We start from the raw sequence: 24,069 nt of genomic DNA, 5'->3' as shown, positions 1-24,069 counted from the left end.
GTAATGAAAATGTAAATCTTGCAAGTGTGAAACGTTCTGTTGTATTTTAATGTGGGCGAATCCACAGCACCCACTTTCTGTTACAGCATGTGGCTAAAATGTTGGTCAGACCGCCCCTCTCAATAATAATCACCTAATCGGCCCTTTCGTCGCTTTCGTCATCCAGGGATAATACTTTCTGAATTCAGTTGCTATCGGTTGCCATCAACCGGTACGACCTGTGCTGCATTTTTTGACAGAGGATCACTGGTGGCCGACGGAGGGAACAGTTGTAACCGGTTGTAACTGCTATAGCACAGTTACAATCGTTACAATTACGGTAGGATTCTACACTGACGGTAAATTCCTAAAATGCAGTGGTATTAGGAGGTTGCCAGGCCTGTATGCTGGTCGTAAAACATGGCAGTGCCGTGAGGTTCTTGCATGTATGGAAAATTTTTATGTGTGTAGTGTCGTGAAATAGCACATTTACATCAGCTGTATATCTGTGGTCAGTAATTTGGAGGATACCTCTAGTTGTGTAAGCTTAAAAGGAAATATACAAATGTCGTTGTTGTATTCTGTGTTGATAACGTTTCGAAACATGCTGGGTGAACCTATACGAAGTGCAGGTTTAACATAAATTTTCGCTCATTTGTGACCTTTGTCATTAATCTTTCAACAGTCGTAGGTGCGTATTTTGAATGGTTACAGTTCATAACACCTTCAGAATTAGCAGTTATTTGTTTTATGAACCGCACGAAGAACGTGTCTATACATATTTTCCACCTGATAACTGTAGTCATATGCCCAGTAACTTCGGTTCTTTCCTTCCTCGCAGTGAATTTTCCTACTCAGAAACAACAATTCATGCTTAAGTTTTTCGTCATTGTAGCTGTATTTTAATCTTGACTATTTATATCTGTTTCAAAATTTATGAACCAGTAATTACAGAATATGTCAGTTGTGCTGAGTTATGTACGTAGAAACAGTGTTGGTTGTTTAATCTTATTAAAGCTGTTATAAAGACTTATAAATACAATATAGCTAATCATATTTTTTTTCCCAGTGTCCTACTTTCTTGAGTATATAGTCTTTTTCTTTGAATGTAATTTGACCATTTTTGTGTGAATTACCGTTATATCAGAATATGAAGATAAAGTAGTTTTCATTTACGTAAGAGAGCATTGGATTAAGCAACTACGCATAAGAATGATGGAGATTTGCCACCTTTCCAGTGTATCTGACAGTGATATTTTTGTGGTGGACGGGGGACCAGGAGGGTGAAACGTAAAAAGTGTTTTGAATTTTTTAATATTTAAAACCAATTATGTTTTACTTTATCTGCTAATCAATAGAAATAAAATAGAAATGTATATCTGTAAAAGAAAGGTGCAAAAGTCAATCTACTGTTGGTTTCCTTTGCAGGTAGATCGTACTTATAACACAGTGTAAATAAAGGCATGACAATTTAATGCATACATTCTTTTGTCTATGAATTTAAAACACTACACACAGTTGAATAGAACTGGGTTAGTGCAGTCACTAACTGCCTGCAGGCTGGATGATCAAGGGGTTGGAGTTCAAATCCCAGTAGGGTCAAGAATTTTTACCTCACATGTTGTCCAGACTGTCTATGGTGCCCATGCAGCCTCCTATCCAATGGGTACCAGGGTTCTTTCCCCAGGGTAAAGCAGCCGGGGCGTGAAGCTGACCACTCACCTCCAACTAGTGCCAAGGTCAAGAAAACATGGGTATATACATCCACTCCTCCATACACCTTCATGGCATAGTGCTTAATTAGATAGGCACAGGGACAACTTTACCTGTTATCTTTTACACACAACTGAATTAATTTGTATAATCTTTAAGTTCACATTAGAGAGACAGCAGAAAAACAGAATATGCATCCTGGATACCAATAGTTGGTACTATTCCTATGATTTGCCATTTGAATAAAAGTGCAGTGCTGCCAATATATAGAATACATGTGTAAGTGAAACACAATTATTTTGCCAAGAGATGATGTTTGAAAGTTTAAAGTTGACATTTTTAGATAAAATGTAAATTTTAAATAACTCAGAACACTTTATTCATTTTGACTTGGAGAAACAGTGATTAAACCTGGAGCTTATAGATAAGTATCTGTATAAAACCTAGTAACTCCAGGTTGTACCCATAGAGGTGGCACCTCTAGAGCAAAAACTGGATTTCACAGTATTATGCAAGCTGTCATGTTATATATTCTTTGATGATCCATAACTGCATCGATTATTTATTCAGAATTTTTATGAACCCATTTCCAAATATAATATTTGAGCGTACAGTGACTAAGGAAATTGGAAACAATTATTAAATCCCTTAAATCCAAAAACTCGTATGGATATGATGAAATTTCGATTAAAATTGATAAAATAAGTTCTCCATTTATCTCTGCCCCTTTTATATTATATTTGTAATAGGTCAGTCTTATCCGGTTCATTTCCTACACATTTAAAATATTCTGTAATTAAGCCATTATTTAAAAAAGGTGACAAAAAAGATATAAAAAATTATAGGCCTTAAAGGTCGCGGTCATTGAATTTCTTTCAGTTGACCTAATCCTTCCAGCTACGCTAGGCCCTGGGGTTTACTCAGCCTCTAACAGAAATTAGTACCAGGAATTAATTAAATAATTTTCCTGGGGAGTAAAGCGCGGCTGGCGCATAAGGCTGAGAACCTTACTGCCATCTATGAGCCGATTGTCTAGATAATGTGGGACCCTCAGCGTCTCATAACCCTGTGAGCCTTCACGGCCTGGTACAGGGATAGCTTTACTTTTTACTTATCATTACTAACATCTTTTTCTAAAATATTTGAAGAAACGATACATATATATAAGACTTTCCAAGCATGTAATAAATAATGATATACTATCTATTGAACAGTGTGGGTTTAGAAGTAATTCTTCAACAGAAAAGGCAACGTTTAAATTCCTAAATGACAATCTTCAGGTCTTAAATAATAAGGAACTTGTGAGAGGTATTTTTTGTGACCTGGAGAAAGCCTTTGATTGTGTTAATCATGACTTATTAATGAAGAAACTGAAATTCTATGGAATCGTAACCAATGCACATGCTTTAATCAAATCATATCTCAGTGACAGGTATCAGTGAGTTCTCATTGATGATAATTTAACACAGTCTTATACTCCTTCAAAATGGGGAAAGACTAAACATGATGTGCCCCAGGGATCTGTGCTTGGACCAATGCTTTTTCTTTTTTATATAAATGACTTACCTAAAGTAGTAAATAATAATTCTAAGCCGGTCTTATTCACTGATGATACCAGCATTATTGTTAGTAACCCTAATTTACTAGACCTTAAAAATGAACTTATTTCTTCATTTGATCAATTGAATGTTTGGTTTAACACCAATTTGTTTTCAGTAAATATTAATAAAACTCGGTATATATAATTTAGAACTACTAATAGTCCAGCAATTTGATTAGATATCAATTATAATAATAAATATATTGTTAATAATATAAATGCTCCTTGTCACGGAAGAATCACATTGATGGACTCGTGGTCAAATTAAGTATAGTATGCTATGCTGTCAGATCCTTAAGACCCTTTGTCTCTCATACATCATTGAGGATGATTTACTACTCTTATTTCCATGCAGTTATGTCATGTGGTATAATCTTCTGGGGGAATTCCTCTCGTAGTATCAATATATTTAAACTGCAAAAAAGGGTCATAAGAATTATTACAAATTCTAGAAATAGGGACTCCTGTAGGTATCTGTGTAAAAAAATTAGACATATTACCATTTTACTCTCAGTATATACCCTCATTATTAATCTTTGTAACTGATATTTCCTTAAAATAAATTCGGAGTTATATGATATCAATACCAGAAGCAAAAATAATTTTTACCATTCACAACCAAGGTTATCAATTTATATAAATGTTGATCGGAATAAGTGCGTGCATATGCGAATGAATGAATGTATAAGTGTGTAATTGAAAAAATAAATAATATAAATACATAAAAGTTGAGAGGTTGGTGAGAATTAATATTTTGTGTTCTCAGTAATATGTATTTACTCATACTATTTTTGTTCATTGCACATTTGTGGCCTGTTCCAGGGTTTGTTTAGTGTGTACTTAATATGTTGTGGACATAAGAGTGTAGAATGTGTCAGTAGTTTGTGAATGTGTAGAAAGCTGATGTATTAGTCATCATGAGATAAAAGTTTATCCCTGGAAGTTAGACAGGAAGCAAGGAGTTCAAATGCAGAACTCCTGTTGCAGTCTTGTAGTATTACAAATTTTGTGTATGCCATATTTAGGAATGTAAGCTTATAATCCAACAAAGTACTGTTTCACTTATGGGTTAAATTTATCATATATGACCTCAGAGTTTTTATCATAACCATGTTTGTAGTTTTTGACTTATAAATAATACTTCGTACAGAATTTATAAGCATGTCTAAAATCTGTCTTCATGCCATATATGGCATACCTAGCACCAATGGGTTTATTGGTTATTTCCAAATGTTAAATATAGATTTTATGCAGTCCAGTGATCGAGGTTAGCTCTTTCTAGGGGTCCCAATAGAGTAGGTGTCTCCCCTCTCATATGAGAATGGAAACAGATCCAGTTTCTGGAACATTGTGTTTTCTAATTTTCAGAATACCGGACAATGGACAGAGTCCGAAAACTCAGTGATTCTGAGTTATTACACACCATCCTCAGAACCCTTTAGAATCCACTGTATTGCTTTGCATTTTACAAAAATATTTCCTTGACAAAAGTAGAATATTTTTTCTAAGATCTATTGCCATATATGATTTTGGCACCCTGTATTACAATGGCATTAGTGTTACTCTCACTCCAAAAGTGGCAAAAGTTCATGCCAAATTTTGTGAAAATGGGTCAGTACAAAATTTGAGAGGGAGAACATTATCTCAGAAATATACTTCTTTCCTTAAGAAAGGAAACAGACTGAAGAAAAAGGAAAATCAAAGACTGCAGTTAAGGTTGTGGTCTTCTGGGTTGCAACACAATGTAGCACTGGGGGCAACTGGAGGAATATGCTGCCCCTCTCTTCAGAGTTGATGTGTGTTTTTTTGGAGATAGTTTTGGTTTTATAGCCACATTACGAGGCAGGCAGTTATAAGACCCAATGTGAAGGAGTCTACCTTCTTTATAAGATGCCAATATATCCAAGCCTGGTATTGTACCTTCACACTTCAACCCTGAAGCTGGAGATAGCATGTTCCTTTGAAGTGTCAGTACCTGCCCTCAGTATTACAAGATGTCACAACCAAGCAGACCATAATCTTAATCACCATCATGAAAACCCCAAAACTTAGACTATAGTTATACAATTTGACATTTTCACAGAAGTGGTTATGGAGAAGTGGTCATTTCTTCTTAGATAAGAATGTCTTCAATAAATTTCAAACCCGTTCCACAATAAATGGGTTTTCAGACCATGATGGACAAATCTTAGTACTTGAAAATTTACAGGTGATAATGAAAAGGGACCATGTAAGAGCATTTAGGGATATCAATGATGAGAACATAGCACATTTCCAATGGGCATTACAAAGTGAAAGTTGGGAAGCAGTTTATGATCAAGAGAATGTTAATATGAAATTTAATAAATTTCATAATACCTTCTTAACAATCTTAGAAAACAGCTTTCCCCTGGTGTACAAAAAAAAAAGAAAGACACCAATAAATGGATAACCAAAGGTATACGAACATCTTGTAATCATAAAAGAGCTTTATACAACTTAGTTAAAAAATCAAAAGATGAAAGATTGGAATCATACTATAAAAAGTACTGTATGACATTAATGAAAGTAATAAAAGAAGCTAAGAAATTGTACTACCAAAAACTTATAAGTAACTCGGAAAACACAATACAATTAACCTGGAAGATTATTAATAAAGAAACTGGGAAAAGGAGGGGCCCAGAGAATATAACCGAATTGAAAGTGGGGAAAAGCAAAGTAACTTAATACTAAGGAAGTAGTAGAAGAATTCAATAAATAATAAATAACTGTAGCTGAGAATGTGGAAATGAAAAGTGCCAATAAAAATGAAGCTATTAAATTCTTAGACACTTTGAAATTTGATAAATTCCCTGAACTGAAGCTAATACTTACAACGGAGGTGGAAATAAAGAGCATACTTATGTTGCAAAAATCAAAAGATTCTACAGGATATGATGGCATTTCTAGTAAGATATTGAAATACTGTATAACTGAGATAAGTAAATCATTGTGTCACATATTTAATGCATCTTTTGAGCATGGAATATATCCTGATAGAATGAAATTTGCCTCATTAAGACCTATATACAAAACAGGTGAGAAGGCAATTACGGCAAACTGTAGACCAATATCATTGCTAATAAGTTTTTCTAAGACTTTTGAATGAGTGATGTACAATAGGATAAAGCAACACATACGAGTACATACAAACAATTTAATGTATTTTGCAGAGTTTGGATTTAGAGAAAACAGTAACACAGAAATGGCAATATATACATTAACTAATCATATTTTAGAAACGTTGGAAAGATGCAATCACTCATTGGGAATTTTTTTTGTGATTTGACAAAAGCATTTGACTGTGTGAGTCATGATATTCTTTTGAGTAAATTAGCAACATACGGCATTGGTGGTAAAATAAAAATATAGTTGAAGTCCTATCTGGAAAATAGAGGACAAAGAGTTGAACTCTGTAATAATGAAAATGGAAAATGCTGTTCAGACTGGGGAACTGTCAAATATGGAGTGCTACAGGACTCGATTTTGGGTCCTTTGTTGTTCCTTTTATATATTAATGACCTGCCATCAGCATTAAGTACTAACAACAAGTCATTGTTGTATGCCGATGATACAAGTATATTAGTGTCAGGTATTAATATCGATGAAATTCAAGAAAGGTCTAAACTTATGTTAAATTCCTTAAGTCAGTGGTTTAAATACAATGGCTTATCCCTAAACTTGAGGAAAACTAAAGTGTTAAAATTTGAAACAGTCAATCATGACAATATGCCTGTACATTTAAAGTTTAACGACGAATTATTACAAGAGGAAACAAATATTAAATTTTTGGGCATTGAAATTGATAAGTGCTTGAATTGGAGGACCCAGGTTGAATCATTGTTACCCAGATTGGGAAAGGCATGTTATGCAATACGAATTATGAAACCATACAGTAATGTTACAACACTTAAAATGATATATCATGCATACTTTCATTCACTCATGAGATATGGAATATTTTTTGAGGGTAATTCGTCAGAGGCCAAGAAGATCTTTCTCTTACAAAAGAAGACTATTAGAATAATAATGGGGATGAAACATAGAGAGTCATGTAGGCCAGCATTTATAAACTTAAATATATTAACACTGGTGTCTCAATATATTTTATCTCTGATGACTTTTATGATAAATAACTTAGAGTATTTTACTTTTAATTATTCAATTTATGAGAGACCAACAAGACACAAAAGAAATTTACATGTCCAACAAGACACAAAAGAAATTTACATGTCCTACAATCACATCTCGCAATGAGGCAGAAAGGGGTCCATTGTATGAGTATAAAAATATTTAACAATCTGCCCGGATATTTATCTAACTTAGTACATGATAAAAACAGTTTATAAAAGGACTAAGAGATGTCCTAATACACAATCCGTCATATACTGTTGATGAATTTTTGCTCTTCTGTCAGGATCAACAGCTAAGGAATAGAAGGGGAGTGCATGCTGACTGATGGATGTCCCACAGTAGGCATTAATATAGACATTAAGTGTAAGTGTTAAGTTAAGGAAGGAGAATTATTATGTATTGCTAATTATCTTGTTGGTATAATTGTATGTGTAACATTGTATCTGTTTAATTGAGGTATTCAGTTTAGATTTTAAGTATGGTTGAATTGATGTCTCTGTGATTTTATCTGTGATTGTCTTGTGACTGTTGTTTGACAAGTTTTATATTCAGTGCCAGTTGCACACTTATGAATACTCTGAAACGCTGATGTATGTATGTAAAGGTTTTGTCTTCTGGGGTATAATGTAGTGCGGTCCAATGAAAGTCAACAGACATTTTGGTGGAACATGTTGCCTCCATCTTCAGGGTCAAAGAGTAAGCGAAGCAAGAAATCAGCATGAACCAGACAGCAAGCAGAACAGTTTGCTTGCAAAAAAAAAAACGGGATTATATACAAAACTGGTGTGAACTGCAAGAAAACTCATCAGGTCCCACTGCATCCCTTGGAGAAATAGTGAACCAACATGATACAAGAGAAAAATAACTAAGATCAGCCCCTAAAGTGGCTATCTAGAACTGAGACTATGGGGAAGAGAAGTGGCAAACATTGTGTATGGGCANGGGGGGGCAGAGAAAAGAAAAGAGAGTGTGGGAGAGAAAATGTGTGTTGTAGGCATGCAGTGGGTGATAGGAACAAGAAGAATAGTGGATAAAGACCATGAGAGGAGGAAAGGCTTTTGGCTGATGGGTGCATGGAGAGGTAGGATTTTGTAAGTGAATTATTCTGCTTGCTGCCTGCTTCAGGCTGACTCATTAACTCTGAAGATGGAGTTGATATGTTCCTCCAAAACATAGGCTGACTCTCGCCAGGCTACATGGCATTATATTCCATCAGATGAAACTCTTCTTACATTGTAGCTGCTGCACGTATTTGAGAACTAAGTTAAGACAGTTAAATGAACTGTTTCTGTATATCACAGATTTCCAGCCATTGCCAACAAGCACATTGGTATCTCGGAAGGATTTTTGGATGGCAGCAAGGAATTTTAAAATAATCGTAATTTCTTAATTATTCATTGATGGTTGAAAAGTACGTGGTGGTTTCTCCTTTATGAATGCAGACCTTGCGCGTGTTCTCACTGTCTCTTCTCCTGCAGATTTTCTTATTTTTCCTTCTACCCTGAAGATGGAGGCGATACATTCCTCTGAAACGTCGGTTAACACCACGTCTACATGGTGCCACATCCCAGAAGACTGCTTTCTTCAATTATTTTACAGTTTCATTAATATATGTCAGGGCAAACTGATGAAGCATTAGTTTGGCTCAGGGACATCCCATCTCCTTACAATAATTCTGATGTTAATATAATCTTGATTGTTGTTTCTTATGTCCGTTTTAGATGGCTGAAGTTAAGGTTACAGCCCCTGATCTTAATAAATGTGATCATGATGACACATCAAGCTCTACATTGATGAAAAGCACAGACTTTGAAATGGATCGGCAGTTACCAAATCATGAATCCAATTTAGTACATAGTGAATCAAAAATCAAAACAGACTATCTTGAGAATCTTTTAGACATTCCTGATGAGAATCTTAAGGAGAATTTCAAGGAAAAAGTGGGTCCTCAGCTTCAGGAAACACAGCCAAACCATTTGAATAATATATCAGATCTAATAGTTGCAGGCACTTCCACTGAAAATGTAGGACTAAATTACCACAATCAAATTGATGAAGACAGTACTTTAAACAAAATACAGAATGTTGATTCTTCAGTTGCCGCTTTGTCATCTGTTCCATTCAGCAACATTGCCACTGATACTGTTAACACAGAAAATATAACATCTGGAGATGCATTAAATTCTGGAACAGTACCACAAACTATGCAGTCTTCTTGCAACCAGGACTACAATAATGCCTCAGGTTTGTTCACTAGTACAACAGATACAACATACCAGAATAATCAAGAACAAATGAATAATTCCTTGAAACTGATTTGTGACTATGGAAGTGATTCTGATATTGATGACATTATTGAAATGGGTTCAGCACCAGAGGCCAGTATTATTGGGCCCTCAGAAAATGCAAAGTCATTCCTGAATGATTATAGAACGGCTCAAGTGTTATTTTCTGAAGACTCTGATGATGATTCTGATAGTTCAGATGAGAAATCAGACAGTGACAGCTCCACTAGTTCCAGCAACAGCAGTAGCAGCACCAGCAGCAGTAGCTCTTCAGTAAATGCAGAAAATGCATCAGCTCTGAGAAGGTATGTGGATAAATATTATACAAGAGAATATGTGGTAAACAAAGAGAAATAACTACACCATAAAGTATATTAGCACGTCCATTAGTGTAATGGTTGCAAGCAAATTTAAAGAATTGTATATGACATTTGAGGTTCTTATGGTAGGGAGTGTAAAGAGAGGTGTGGTACCATGTAGTCTAGTAGAAGTTAATGAACATTCCTGTGATACAACAGTGAACTTCTACCAGTAGCTACAGTAGATGTACAGGAAGGATGAGGGAACTGTCTTTACATGTATTTTTATATTCAGCAGGTCCAAGTATGGTGACAGGTTGGTTAAGATGGGTTTCATCTTATTTGCAAGCACTTGTGAAGACAGTAAATAAGTTTTCATGTTAACATTTTCTTCTGCTAATGCTTGCTACAATTCAGTCCAGAATCTTTTGTCTTCTCATCTGCTGTCCAAAAACAAAAATTAGAATACACAAAACTATCATTTTGCCCGTGGTTCTGTATGGGTGTGAAACTTGGTCTCTGACATTAAGGGAGGAACATAGACACAAGGTGATGAGAATATTTGGATCGAAGAGGGATGAAGTGACAGGAGGTTGGAGAAAACTGCATAATGAGGAGCTTCATAACTTGTATTCTTCTCCAAGTGTAATTAGAATGATCAAGTCAAGGAGGATGAGGTGGGCAGGGAATGTAGCACGAATGGGGGAGAAGAGGAATTTATGTAGCATATTGGTGGGAAAGCCAGAAGGAAAGAGACCACTGGGAAGACCAAGGAGTAGGTGGGTGAACAATATTAAAATGGATCTTAGAAAGATAGGATTTTGATGGTATGGATTGGATTGATCTGGCTCAGGATAAGGACCAGTGGAGGTCTCTTTGTGAACACGGTAATGAACCTTCTCAAGAAGGGCTCAGCTCTGTAAGTAATTATTATTATTATTATTATTATTATTATTAGAGGGGGTGGGTTTCCCCATGCACCGCAACTAATAGTCTATTGTATGTCTCCTTTTATATTCTACCAGTCGCCATACCCTGCTGGTACTGGTGCTCACTATCAGCCCTGTTCAACCAGCGAGGCTGGCAGCGGTACCCGATACTACCCCATCTCCCGGAGGCATTGGGAACTACTTGGGTGGGAAACTTGCCTAATTTTGCTCAGAGGTCTCCTAGAGACATGAGGGTCTTTTATGTGCCGTAAATCTACGACATGGGACCCACGGCTTAAAGTCCCTCCCAGAGGACTTGTTCCCTGAATTTTTCCGCCCTTAAAAATTCCACAACCTCCGCTGGGTTTGAACCTGCGTACCTTGAGTCATGAGGTGGGAACTTTACCCCTAGACTATGGAGGCCGCTTGTAAGTAAGCAAGCAAGCATAAATCGAACACTGTAAGAGTTTCATAATTGATACATTATGAATATGTTAAAGGGCCTAAGTATATGGGCACCATGTTCTAAAGTTATTTTAAATTTTATTTCAATATTTGGGCAGTAGGCGAGACATACGTAGGCATTTTTATGGGAACACGTTTTGACATTGGCCCTCGTTAAATTGGTCAGTCAAAACCAGTTTTGAATTGCAGGGGGCATGCTGCTTTACATGTACCCAAGTATGGGTTTGGGAACGTTTGATGTACAAATTTGGTTAGATTTAGTATAAGATTTTCCTGATTCAAGCCCAGGATGATACTGTGGAAGGGAGATCGGAAAATGTCCCTATGATGTACTGATTTGTTTATTTACTGGGGGTTAGCAGTGTGGATGAGATGATAAGTCAGTTGCTGACTGTACATAATCTGTTTATAAACTTCAAGAAAGAGTATGATTCAGGTAGGAAAATATTGCAAAAGATGCTCTTCACATAAGATATACATAGGGAAGTAAAAAATTATCTGCACTCTTGCTTTTCCAAGTTATATACACAAAAGTAGGGGTTGAAAAGTACGTCATTTTTCTACATAGTCTCCTTCCTTTTCGATGCACTTGGTCCAGTGTTCCATAAGCTTGTGTATTCCCTCCAAGAAGAAGGTTTTCGGTTGGTCATGCAACCATTTATACTCCGCTTCCCGCACTTCTTTGTCCGTAGAAAATCGATGACCTCGTAAAGCATCTTTGAGCCATCCAAAGAGATGGTAGTCAGAAGGGGTGAGATCTGGGCTGTAGGCAGGGTGTTCCAGCACCTCAAAACCCAAATGGTTAATGGTTTCAACGGTCTTGCTGGCCATGTGTGGGCATGCATTGTCATGCAACAACACTTTCTTTGACAGTAGGCCTCGACGTTTGGTGCGAATTGCTGGCTTCAGATTGTTAGCCAGCAAATCACTGTATCTTGCACTGTTGATCATACACACTTCTTCCAGGTAGTCTTCCAGTATAGGCCCTTTTGAGTCCCAAAAACGGTTACCATCACATTTGCCATGGAAGATTGAGTCTTGAATTTCTTCTTCGTTGGCGATCCTGGGTGTTTCCATGCCAAACTCTGGCTTTTGGATTCTGGCTCATAGTGATGGACCCACGTTTCAACTCCTATGACTATTCTGCTCAAAAATTCTTTGCCTTCACTGTTGTAACAGTTCAGTAAACTTCGGCAGATCTAAGCATGTTTGCGCTTATGCTCTGCGGTAAGCTCTCTTGGCACCCATCTCGCACAGACTTTATGGAAGCTGAGCTCGTCCTGGATGATTCTATAGGCAGCACCATGACTAATCTCCAGAGAACATGCTACCTCATCGATGATAACTCGCCGGTTCCCCAGTACCATCTCTCAAGTTTGCTGAATCTTCTCGTCAGTGGTGGAGGTTGACAGGCGTCCTGCTCCCTTTTCGTGCATCACGCTTGTCCGGCCGCTTTTAAACTTCTCGATCCACTCATACACACTTCTACATAGTAGAGCACTGTCCCAGTGTTGTTGAAAGCCTCCGATGAATTTCAGCCCCTGACACACCTTCCAACCAGAGAAATTGGATCTCTGTTCTTTGTTCCTCCTTGGTGCACACTGCTAGCTGAGCAGCCACATTTACACTGTTACAGCATCAAGGAAAATGATGCGATGAAGGTCAGACTTTGATAACATGACCGCAGTAGTACCAACTCTAAGCATGCATGCGCAGAAGGCAGTGTGACAAGCCTAAGATGTGTTATGGCGAAAGTGCGGATAATTTCTGACTTTCCCTTGTACCACAGTGAAACTACTTAGGCCAATTAAAATATGTTTCAGCAAAACTTATAGTAAAGTCTGTATGAATATGCATTTATGTGATGCTCATATTATTCAGAATGGTCTGGCATAGGGGATATTGGATTTTAGGTTCTGTCAGCAGTGGCAGTGGAGGAGTTCTCTCTTTTGACGTAGAACATTGTGTAGTCCAGTAAAAGTCAGCCACCAATCTGGAGGTACATGTCACCTCCATCTTATGGGTTGAAGAGTAAGCTAACAAGAAACTAGAATGAAGCATGCAGCAAGCAGCTGCTTTATGCTTGTTTCTTGCTTAACTTACTCTTTGGCCCTGAAGATGGAGGTGACATGTTCCTGTGAAATGTCACATGAGTTTCAACAGACAATGTATCCTAAAAGACAAAACTCTTGATGCAACAGATGTTTTACCATCATTGCTGTTCAGTTTTGCTTATGATATGACATTAGGAAGGTCCAAGATAATCAGGAGGGATTGGAATCAAATAGAGAACTTCAGCTTCTGACCTATATTGATGTTATGTTAATTTAGCAAATACATAAATACATTAAAAACCACAGAAACTCCTTCAGGCACCAGTAAATAGGTCACTCTGAAAGAGAGCATACAGAAAACTAAGTATATGTTTATGTGTCATCAACATAATGCATCATAATATGAAGGTGGCTAATAAATCCTTCAAAACTGTGGTAGTAAATCTTAAATGGAGATTACACTAGGTGCATAACTTATAATTAATTAGTTCTGCTCTGTGATAGGCTGTCTATTGTAGTATTGCATAGTGATTTTGCATACCGTCTTGAAAAGGAGAAAGGTTCTAACATGGTAGATAGCCAACAATGGTTCAAGATTTTGGCATGATTTGCACCTGAAACATGACTATATACTGTATGTGAAGCATTTCCTAATGCTATTCTTTTATTATCTAGGGTTGTTAATAATAATGAACAGAATAATACTCCCAGACCTAAGAAGAAAGATCCTATAAAGACCAGGGGAGAGATTCTCATTGAAGACCTACCTCCTATTCAAGATCTTCAAATTAATGTGCCTGCAGAAGATTGTATTCAGTTAGGCAAAATATCTAGCATTGTGGACCAACTGGGTATGTGTGAGAGTTAATTTTCATACCTATTAGACTGATTGTAGGGATATTATTTTAATCTCTTAAACTCTATTCATGTGGAATATACTTGTATATGAATCCATGAAAAGGTTAAGCTATCTCTGTAACAGGCCATGGAGGCCCATAGAGTTGTGAGACATCGAGGCTCCCACATTTTCTAGACAGCTCACAGATGCCAATGAGGTCGTCAGCTGTATGCACAAGCTGCCCTTTACCCCCAGGAAGATTCCTGGTGCTCATTTCTGTTATAGGCTGAGTCAACCCCAGGGCCATAATAAGCTGTAAGGATTAGGTCAATTGAAAACTCCAGTGACCTCATTGACAATTGAGCCTGCAACCATCTGGCTTGTAGCATAGTGCCTCAACAAACTAGGCTACCATATACCCACATATGAGTCCATAGCAATACAATATTGATACTGTCATTGACGTTACTTTAAGAAACATAAAAATCTGATTTAATAGTTTGTTGGGTGACTTCATGTTTTTAACTGTAGATATGCAGACCTAGGCATGAACAATTTCAGAGTAAAGATCCACTTTCTTAAATGTTGAGGCAGCATAATGGACATGCTAGATCTGAACAAAGCAGATAAAGTATCAGTAATTATAAAAAAAATCTGTGGAAGTTGTCAAAATCTAAATCTTATATACGGATTAGGAAGAGATAACTGCTAAATATACATTGATCAACAATTACATGAACTATTAATTCAGTAAATGTGAGAAGGAACATGCAGTGGCCTGAAAAGGTGAATTTGAAATTATGTAGTTAAATATATTTGGTACTAGCAAATTGAATATACTTTGTCAAGGTTTTTCCCTAAAATAAACGTACCAAAACAATAAATTCCTAATTTATAAGACTGCCTTGTCAGTGTGTATTTCCATGGAGACCCCCCCCTCCTTACAAAACCCATCAAAAGTGCTAAATTTCAGTTATCATGATGGTCTTACTTAGTGATCACTTTATGCACTATAAAAGCCAATTATGGCTGCCTAGTAATCAGAAGGAGTGGAGAAACCTGAGATCTGCCATTTAGCACTGTGGTGATGTATAATAATCACATAATGCATTAAATGGTTGCTGAACAATGAAATGATGGTGGATGTGGCATACTCTGTGGGCCAGTTATGGTCACCTAGTTAGTAATGATAAAAAAGTGGAGAAATTAAAAAAAAAAGGCAGGGGCCTGTTGAATTGATGGTAAATTCAAGATATTATCACATGTACGTGTGACGAAATGATGGGATCTAGTTTGGATGATTGGATTTATTGGCACTTCAGTTACACTCTCTTTCTTAATTCCAATTAATACAGCGCTACTGCTGATTCCACAACTTACAATTGCATGTTGCACGCGCATTAGGATTCTCTGTTTCCACTAGTCATCTCCTAGCAACGGATCTCAACACAGACACTGTCACTTCAAATCACTATGAAAGCTTCTTGTCAATCACTCTGTACTCCTCTGTCCTAATTTGTACTCAGTCTTCACAATTCATGTTCCAATCCTGTCTTTGTACTCTCAACTGCTGAACCCTTCTGGACTTTCCACTGACTTAACCATAAACAGATATTTGTTATATAGGTTGCAGTTTATATTCCCTACAGAATGAACAAATATGTTGTAAGATGAGGCACTGGCTAAACAAGTAATGTCAGTACGATACTACATTCATACCACGGGCCTCCAAAACAGTTTATTACATGTACACAAAATCTGGAATATACCATTATGTCCGCGGGAATATAACAAAACTGCAGCAACCAACAACTGACTTGATGATACAGGGTGGCGCAAAAAGGTGGGAACTTTTGAAAATAGAGAAAAAAATACAATTCTTTTTTTTTTAATTTAATCAAGGTACTCAATGTGCACTTCTACATTGGAAATTTAAAAATAACTCACAGTTTGAAAATAACATCGCGAAAATGATGTCCATCTTGCCGAATACACTCTGCAAGTCGATCCTGAAAATTGCGCATGGCTCGGAGCAAAGTGTCGGGTTGTATTGCTGCGATCTCTTCTGTTATTCGTCTTCTAAGTTCGGCTAGGGTTGTGGGGCGTGTATCGTAGACCACGCTCTTCAAGTAACCCCATAAATAAAAATCACACACTGATAAGTCTGGGGAACAGACGCCTGACCGCTGCCATTGACACTCGTGCGGTGTGTGCGGTCGCCCCGTCCTGTTGAAACCAAGTGTTTTCGATATCAATGTTCGGTACACTGTGAATTCTTGCAGCAAGAAACGTCTCAAGCATGGTTACATAACGCTCAGAAGTTACTGTCACCGTGTTTCTTTCGATATCTTCAAAAAAATATGGTCCTATCACCCTTCGAACCGAAACTCCACACCATACAGTGACCTTGTGGCTGTGTAGAGGTCGTTGATGAAGAACAGCAGGATTTTCTTGTGCCCAGTACCGACAGTTCTGCTGGTTCACATACCCGTTTAAATGAAAATGAGCTTCATCTGACATCCACAGATTTTCAATGAAATCAGGATTCTCGTCAGTTTTGTTCATTATTGCTTCACAAAACTGTCGGCGCAACAAATGGTCATTAGGTTTCAGTTCTTGCACCAGTTGCAGTTTATAGGGATGAAACTTGAGTTCATGGAGTATTCTCTGGACAGACCGACGACTTACAGTCACTGCCGCTGCGACTTTCCGTACTGAGCGATGTGGACTTCTCAAGACGGAGGCTTGCACGGCTTCGACATTTTCCGGAGTCCAAGCACTTCCTGGACGACCAGAAGACTTTCTCTTTCCCACTGAACCAGTCTCTTCGAAATTTTGAACCCACGTTCGAATTGCATGTTTAGATGGAGCGTGGGCACGAGGGGCAAGGTTGAAATGCCGCCTAAACTCCCGTAAGGCCTCAACCAAACTGTCGCCGTGTCGATAATAAGCCCGCACGGCTACTACGCGTTCTTGAACGTTCAACTGTTCCATGGCTACTAAACCTCCAGTGCTACTCTACAACTTACCACCCTCCCCACATTTCTTCTCCCCTCACACTGCTGCCAACATCACATTCAAAAGTTCCCACCTTTATACGCCACCCTGTATAAAACATCAAATGAAGAGTCTTAACTTTGTTTTACCCTATAACTTTCATTTTTATATAGTCTAGTTCATTGTACTTTTATGCCAAGCATTTTATAATGTAATAATTGTCATGTATTCAGTTTACCAGTACCGCAGTTCAGTGGTGTGATTATGTTAATCATGTATTTGCCTGATGATGGCTTTAATAGCCGAAACATGTAGCCGAGCCAATCTTGGCCTTGGCCTTGGCCTTGACCTTGATATAGTTGTGTTGTGATGGATTTTAATAAAGAAATTCTATATTATAACAACAGGATGCACAAAATGAAAAAAAGAAAAAGATTTAAACGCTCATTACTTTTCAATGAAAACTTTATAAATTATATTTATCAGTATGTATTTATTTTCAGATGGTGTTTAAACTGTGTCACTTGGGGACAAACTATCTATGTGTGTTTAAAGTTATCATTATCTTAAAGTATGAACTAACACAGTTTACGTTAGTGTCCAGAATGGTACTTGTGCTTGGGATTTAGGTCATAGATATTTTATTCTTCCTGTATATGGTTTCTAACTATCTTTCTTATGTCTCCAGATGGATTGAATAATATTTACAGTGTTTCATTATGGTAATTTAATGCTCAATGCCAAAATAAGGCAAATCACAAAGTGCTTTCAGTCCAGAATCATGTGGGATACTGTTTTCGGCTGTTTTACTTTATATTTTTTGTGTTTCATTCTTATAATTGCTTTATAAATTGTTGATATTTTTAAATGCAATAGAACGTAATTGTATATTATGCATTTGATGAATGTATAATAGCCAAATAAATCAGTATGCTAATTAATAAAACTCTTCTGTTTCAGTTGTTGTTCAAGCTTTCAAGAACACTCCTCCCCTTGATTTAGACAGCATTTTGTTTCTTGATCATGGCAGACAAACTTTAGGACAGATTTTTGATGTATTTGGTCCTGTCTCAGAACCTTTATACTGTGTCCGGTTTAATTCAACTGACCACATTAAAGAGAAAGGAATAGAAAAAGATATGGCAGTCTATTGTGCTCCCAAAACACAACACACTTCATATGTATTTGTTCCGGATCTGTTAAGGTAATATTTTATTTGTGAAACTAATTAATGCGTACTCATTGAGCTGGTAATGCAAGTTACGTTAAAAAAGAAATGCCATACAGAATTATTTAATAAGGATTTAATATTGTAGACAATCAGATTGGAACTTGAAATGTATAATTAGTAAGGTAGAATATTTTTTTTGTTTGGAACTGTTTAAAATATACTGCATACAGGTGTGGATTGAGAAAGTTGGCTATGCAAAGACAAACTTCCCATACTGGCCTTGAATACAAGACAGGCTTGAGCATGGAATGTGGTGCTAAATTTTCCTTTCCTGACAGCGAGAAAGCAAAAGTGTATCTTAGGCACAGTCATAAAATATTCATGTAGGTTTGAGGTTCTCGCAGCCTTGGTTACTCTCTTCTGGGGTATAACACCGTGTAGTCCATGGAAAGTTAACCAACATTCCGGAGGGACATCTAGCCTCCATCTTCAGGATTGAATGAGTCTGGCAAGATACCAGCATGAAAGAAGGTGGCAAGAAATTTTGGATTATGTAGGAAGCAGGAGGGAAATGGAAGAGTGGACCTCAGTTCCCACTGGCTTGCCATGGGACAGAATGAAACCACTGGGCTCTCTCATGACCACTGAGCAAACCAATAGGAGATAATAGGAGTTTATGAGGCCCCAAAAAGGGGCATTGTTGCTGGTCTAGGAAGAAGACATTGAAAAGGGTATGGGTGTGTTGGACACTGAACCGATTTGTAAGGGAGAGATCAAGTGAGTGAGTCACACGCAAGCTGGACTGAGGGATGAGGGAGCAGAAAGGAAACCGGGATATCAGGGTGGAGGCTGGTGAGTGCCCAGAGAGGCCATATTTTGTGCCCTAATAAGGGCAATGTACATGGATCCCAGTGGTCTTGTGGAGAACCAAGATCTATTGTCACGTGAGGGAGGCAGATGAGAGGTTTCCAAGACATGCTCAGACAGAAACTATCATCCCCGTTCATATTGCTGGGATGGAGCTCAATCTAAGTTGCCTCCCTGATGATGCGATTCATATTGTAACGTGTTTACGTTACTGAATACGCCGTAGAGATCGTTAACTGGTTTATTGAACAATCTACAACTATCGGCTACACTTAATTATCACAATGTTGCGGGGTTTCACACTTTATAACCCTAATCGCATTAATCTGTCGACACTGTTGCGGGGTTTCACGACTTATAACCCTATGCGCAAATCAGTTCACTCTGTCTTCAGTAGTATACACGTTGACAGTAGGGGAGCTATGTATCACTGTATCACACGCTCCCAATTACACAATCGCACACACGTCCGGATCTTCTTACCGCGACGGCTGCTATACTCCAACTGTAGTCGGCTGGCTGTTACTTTATAACTCGGAATGTCTTCGGCGGTAGCCACACTGGAACTCGAACTCGAACTGATCGATACGCACTGTGCATCCACTTATATAGCTGCAGTGCTTGCCTGTGGCGTAATGAGTGCCACGTCACAGTAGGACGTTGATTACGGTTACGTTAGCGTTGCGCGTTACGTCACCGCGTGACGTCACCGCGGAGGGGAGTGGCGGGGAGCGCTACGTTACCGTGGAGAGGAGGGTGGAGGGGGGTTCTCAGTCGCGCAACATGTTACAATATGTTGATTTGGGGGACGCAGTGCCCCAAGTTGATATTGTGTTTTGCCACGGCTCATTAGTCCGGATGTTCTAGACAGGTATGTCTCTAGTGCTCCTTCAACCTGGTGTCAGTTGAACGGTCCATCTGCCCAATGTAGACCTGACCACATTCACAAGGGATACTGCAGCATCTTCTATCCCAGGTCATTGTTAACTGACTGAAGGAAACTGGATTCTTTCCTGTAAGGGAGGCCCACATACTTGATGTTGTGTTGAGACAGCACCCTGCTGATACAGTTGAATATTGACCTCACATAAGGAAGGAAAGTGACTGAATCTGGCTCTTCATCGGCTGGGTAACCCTGGGGCGACGTTTGGTGGTCCTGCCCATCTGCCAGTCAGTATAGCCATTCTGCCTGAAAATTTATTCCAGAAACACCAACTGCACATAAAGGCTGTCCTGATCATACAGATCTCTAGCCCAGTGTACCAGTGTGGAAAGTACGGCATGCTTATTGGATGGGTGGTGATGAGAGCTAGAGTTTACGTAGAAGTTAGTATGAGTAGCTTTATGGTACACTTTATGGCCCAGATAGCCATTGGGTCTCCTGTAAATATGTGTCAAGGAAGGGCAGGTGGCCATCTCTTTCCATCTCCAGGGTGAACTGAATGCTCTGGTGGACACTGTTTAGGTAATCAAGGAAGTCCCAATAGCCAGATGACAAAAGTGTTATCCATGGACTGGAACCAGCAGAGGGGCTTACGAGCATTCTGGTCAAGCACCATCTCCTCAAAATGCTCCATGGTATGAAGATGTTGGGGATGACCAGAGACAGTGGTGGACCCATAGCCATTCTGTCAATTTATTCATAGAACTGGCCAGTGAAACTGATGTATGAGGTCAGGGCATGGTGGAAGAACCTCAGGATATCCTCAAAATGTTACCTTAGCAGACTCATGGTCTCCCTAATCAGCACCCTGGTGAAGAGTGACACCACATTATATCCTCTGGCCTGGCACGGAGAGAACCCAATGTGCAAACCATGTTTGTCGAGTTCTTTATGTCTTTATGTGGTGTGAGGAGTTGCCAGTATGAGAGCCCAGTAGGCCCACCAGGTGTTTTGGTAAGCAATAAGTGGGGGCTCTAATGGTGCTCACAGTAGACCTCAAGGGAGCCCCTTGCTTGTTAATATTTAGCAACCCATACAGTCTCAGGGACCTGGAGCCCTGCAGCGAAAGTTGTTGACAGACTTCCTCAGAAATTGAGGATTCAATGGACTACATGGCATTATATTCCAGAAGATAGTACTGTTCATAAAATATTCTGTTACCTCATACTTTTACAAGAGTGCTGCTATGCTGGTTATGTTATTTAAAGAATCGCATCATAATGGTAAGAGTTGCTGGTAAACCAGTTCATCTTTCATGTAGGATCAAAGGATCAGATGCCTCATGGGAAGACAACAATGAACCTCCACCCAGATTCCTTGATTATTCTGATGATGAGGGCGAGCGAAGAGCAAGGAGGTCATTGCAACTTGAGGAGAGAAAGGTATAAATGTTAATGATTAATACAAAAGTACTGAAGCACATAAAATAATTTTGATTTTATGACAGTAACCATTGAACCATCGTGTGTAGATGACAAAAAATGTTGCGGTAGCATACTTAAAAATTTTGTGTGATTGGAGATAATGAACACGTATGTTGTAAGGTACCAAGATGGTGGTTGCTTGAATATATAAGATTATCTTTCAACAGAAAAGAAAGGCAGTCTTGAATGTAGTACATCTGCTTAAAACTATTCATTCCTGCTGTTATTTGCTATTGTAATAATGCCTTATACTCATATTGTATTTCCTGATTATGTAGGCCTGCATTACAATTGCATTTGTAGATTCATATTTGTTGCTTATGTAGACCAAGTGGTGTTTTAGAAACAATACTTTAGATATCACCAACTTCAAAATTTGGGTGTTGCAGGTCACAGATGAAAGCCCTGAACAGCCAAAGAAGAAGAAGAACCGCAGTAGTTCTTTTGAAAGGAGGATGAACGAACGCAACCTTCGCATGACTGCTTTACATGCTAATAAGCCTGCAACAGTAGCCATTAGAAATGGTAATAACAATAACAACAGTAACAGTAATCCATTCCAACCATTTGACAATTCTACATGGTGGACTGGTCCCATTCCCCCAACCCCTAGATTTCAACATTGTCTCAGTAGGCCACCCCCACCTCCTTGTACACCATCTGCACCCAGACTTATTCAGCCACCAGCATTCACCCTGCCCCCACCAACAGCACCACCATTTTTCCCTTCAATCCAGCCCCCATTCTTGCCCTACAATCAAGTTTTCCCTCCCCCGGTTCCTCCCTTTGATCCAAATCGTCCACCTCCGTCATTTGGGTTTCCTCCACCTATGCCTCAGATGCCACAGCGTCATCCCCCACTATGACCATGTTGGTGGTTGTGATGGTGTTAGAGGGCATTTCAACTAGTCTCTATTTGTCATTCTTCAAGAAAGTTACATTGAGGAAGCTCTTGGGAAACTTGTGAAGCCAGCAGCAGAATTATTCCTGTAACTGATATAGCAGCTCTGTGAAATGTGTGTTTAATTAGGAAGAACTGTCATTCTTATGTTGGTGCTATGAACTTTATATTTTTTCTCTTGTATACAAATTCATACTTAGTTCCTGTCACCATATTGCATCTTCAGTAGAATGTTTTAGTTATTGTTTATATTATGATTCAATAAACCTTTACAGTTATTTTATTATTCAAACTGATTTTTGTATTTAATAATTATTATGTAATGATACATTTTGTATTACTACAAATACCATAGGAAATTAAATGCTTGGCAGTTTAAAGGTCAAAAGTATGTACAATGCTAAAAACCCTTATTAAACAAGCAACTGTCTGCAGGCGGAGAAGGGATGCAACAAGATTTTGGTTTTTGATATGAAGTGAAAGGAGATCTTAATGTTTCCTTAATATGTTAAACCAGTGATAATACAGGAATTCATAATCTTTGTGTCATATGTTTTTGATTATATAGCTCAGTTCAGTAATCTGGTTTTAAATATTGAAAACTGTCAAAGTATTATCTTGTGATAGTGCTGCACATATGTTGTATGTCTACAATTTGTATTTTCTGTACTCATTGTGAGTACCTACTGAAAGCATGTGTAAACTCTATTAAGGAGAATTGGTTGATTAAATGCTCAAAAGCACCCATTTTTTTGTCTGGTACTTTTGTAAAAATCTCTGTTGCAATATCTGAATTGCGTCTTTGTTATGAAAATCTTATAAAGCATGGATGTGGACAACTAAATCCATTTTGGAAAAACCCTCTGATACCTTCTCCATATGTTCAGGAATATAATGCCATTGAAATCACCTCTTTAAGCCAAATAGATCACAAGGTATCAGAAGGTAAAAACAGAGTGATGGTACATTGGTGTATATAGGTTGTTTCTTGCACTAAAAGTATGCTGGTTAAGGTCACATAGTAAGCAGACACATGAATTCGCACAGGACAATGGACAGAATAATTTTAAATTATAGATAATATGTATATATATTGTCACGTGCTTTAGTGACTAAAGATGCGGGTTTGGATCAATAAGGCGATTTATTGTATATGCACTAATCGTAACTACAAATAATTATAACACTTCCAAGATTACTATAATGTCATGTGTATTAGTGACTAAAGAAATGAGTTAGGGCTGCGCCATAGCTCGAGCGGTTAGTCGCTGGCTTCCCACCTGGGGATCTATCCCGGGTCTGGTCAAGTGGGATTTGTGGTGGACAGAGTGGCGCTGGGGCAGGTTTTCTCCAAGTACTTCGGTTTCCCCTGCCAATCTTCATTCCACCAATTGCTCCACAATCACCCTCACCTATCATCTGGGGCTGGTACAATAGGCCAGAAGTGGCCGC

At 38.3% G+C, this 24,069-nt stretch overlaps 1 protein-coding gene across 6 annotated transcripts; it reads left to right on the top strand.

Annotated features, from left to right (window-relative positions):
- The first annotated feature begins 380 nt into the window (after positions 1-380).
- Positions 381-23,852, top strand: LOC111864949 (H/ACA ribonucleoprotein complex non-core subunit NAF1). Of its 6 annotated transcripts, none has more exons than XM_023852585.2 (7): positions 381-490; positions 7,728-7,782; positions 9,166-10,034; positions 14,152-14,327; positions 18,272-18,515; positions 21,554-21,674; positions 22,106-23,852. In XM_023852585.2, the coding sequence occupies exons 2-7, from the start codon at positions 7,759-7,761 to the stop codon at positions 22,580-22,582; spliced, it is 1,911 nt and encodes a 636-aa protein (XP_023708353.1). In that variant the 5' UTR covers positions 381-490; positions 7,728-7,758; the 3' UTR covers positions 22,583-23,852. The 6 variants fall into 6 exon arrangements, with proteins under 6 accessions (XP_023708353.1, XP_023708355.1, XP_023708356.1 ...); XM_023852587.2 differs by having other exon boundaries at positions 381-520; XM_023852588.2 differs by lacking the exon at positions 7,728-7,782.
- Positions 23,853-24,069: the final 217 nt, after the last annotated feature.

This window comes from Cryptotermes secundus, unplaced genomic scaffold (assembly GCF_002891405.2).
Source record: "Cryptotermes secundus unplaced genomic scaffold, Csec_1.0 scaffold200, whole genome shotgun sequence".
Classification (NCBI taxonomy): domain Eukaryota; kingdom Metazoa; phylum Arthropoda; class Insecta; order Blattodea; family Kalotermitidae; genus Cryptotermes; species Cryptotermes secundus.
The sequence above is the reverse complement of the archived record's forward strand: the minus strand, read 5'-3'. Positions and strand labels throughout refer to the sequence as shown.

Bases quoted from the DNA above. Each gene is read 5' to 3' on its own strand.
- LOC111864949 (XM_023852585.2), top strand. From the start codon at position 7,759: ATGCTGACTGATGGATGTCCCACA. The intron at 7,783-9,165 runs GTAGGCATTAAT...TGTCCGTTTTAG, and splicing joins TGACTGATGGATGTCCCACA to ATGGCTGAAGTTAAGGTTAC. The intron at 18,516-21,553 runs GTAATATTTTAT...TCTTTCATGTAG, and splicing joins TTTGTTCCGGATCTGTTAAG to GATCAAAGGATCAGATGCCT.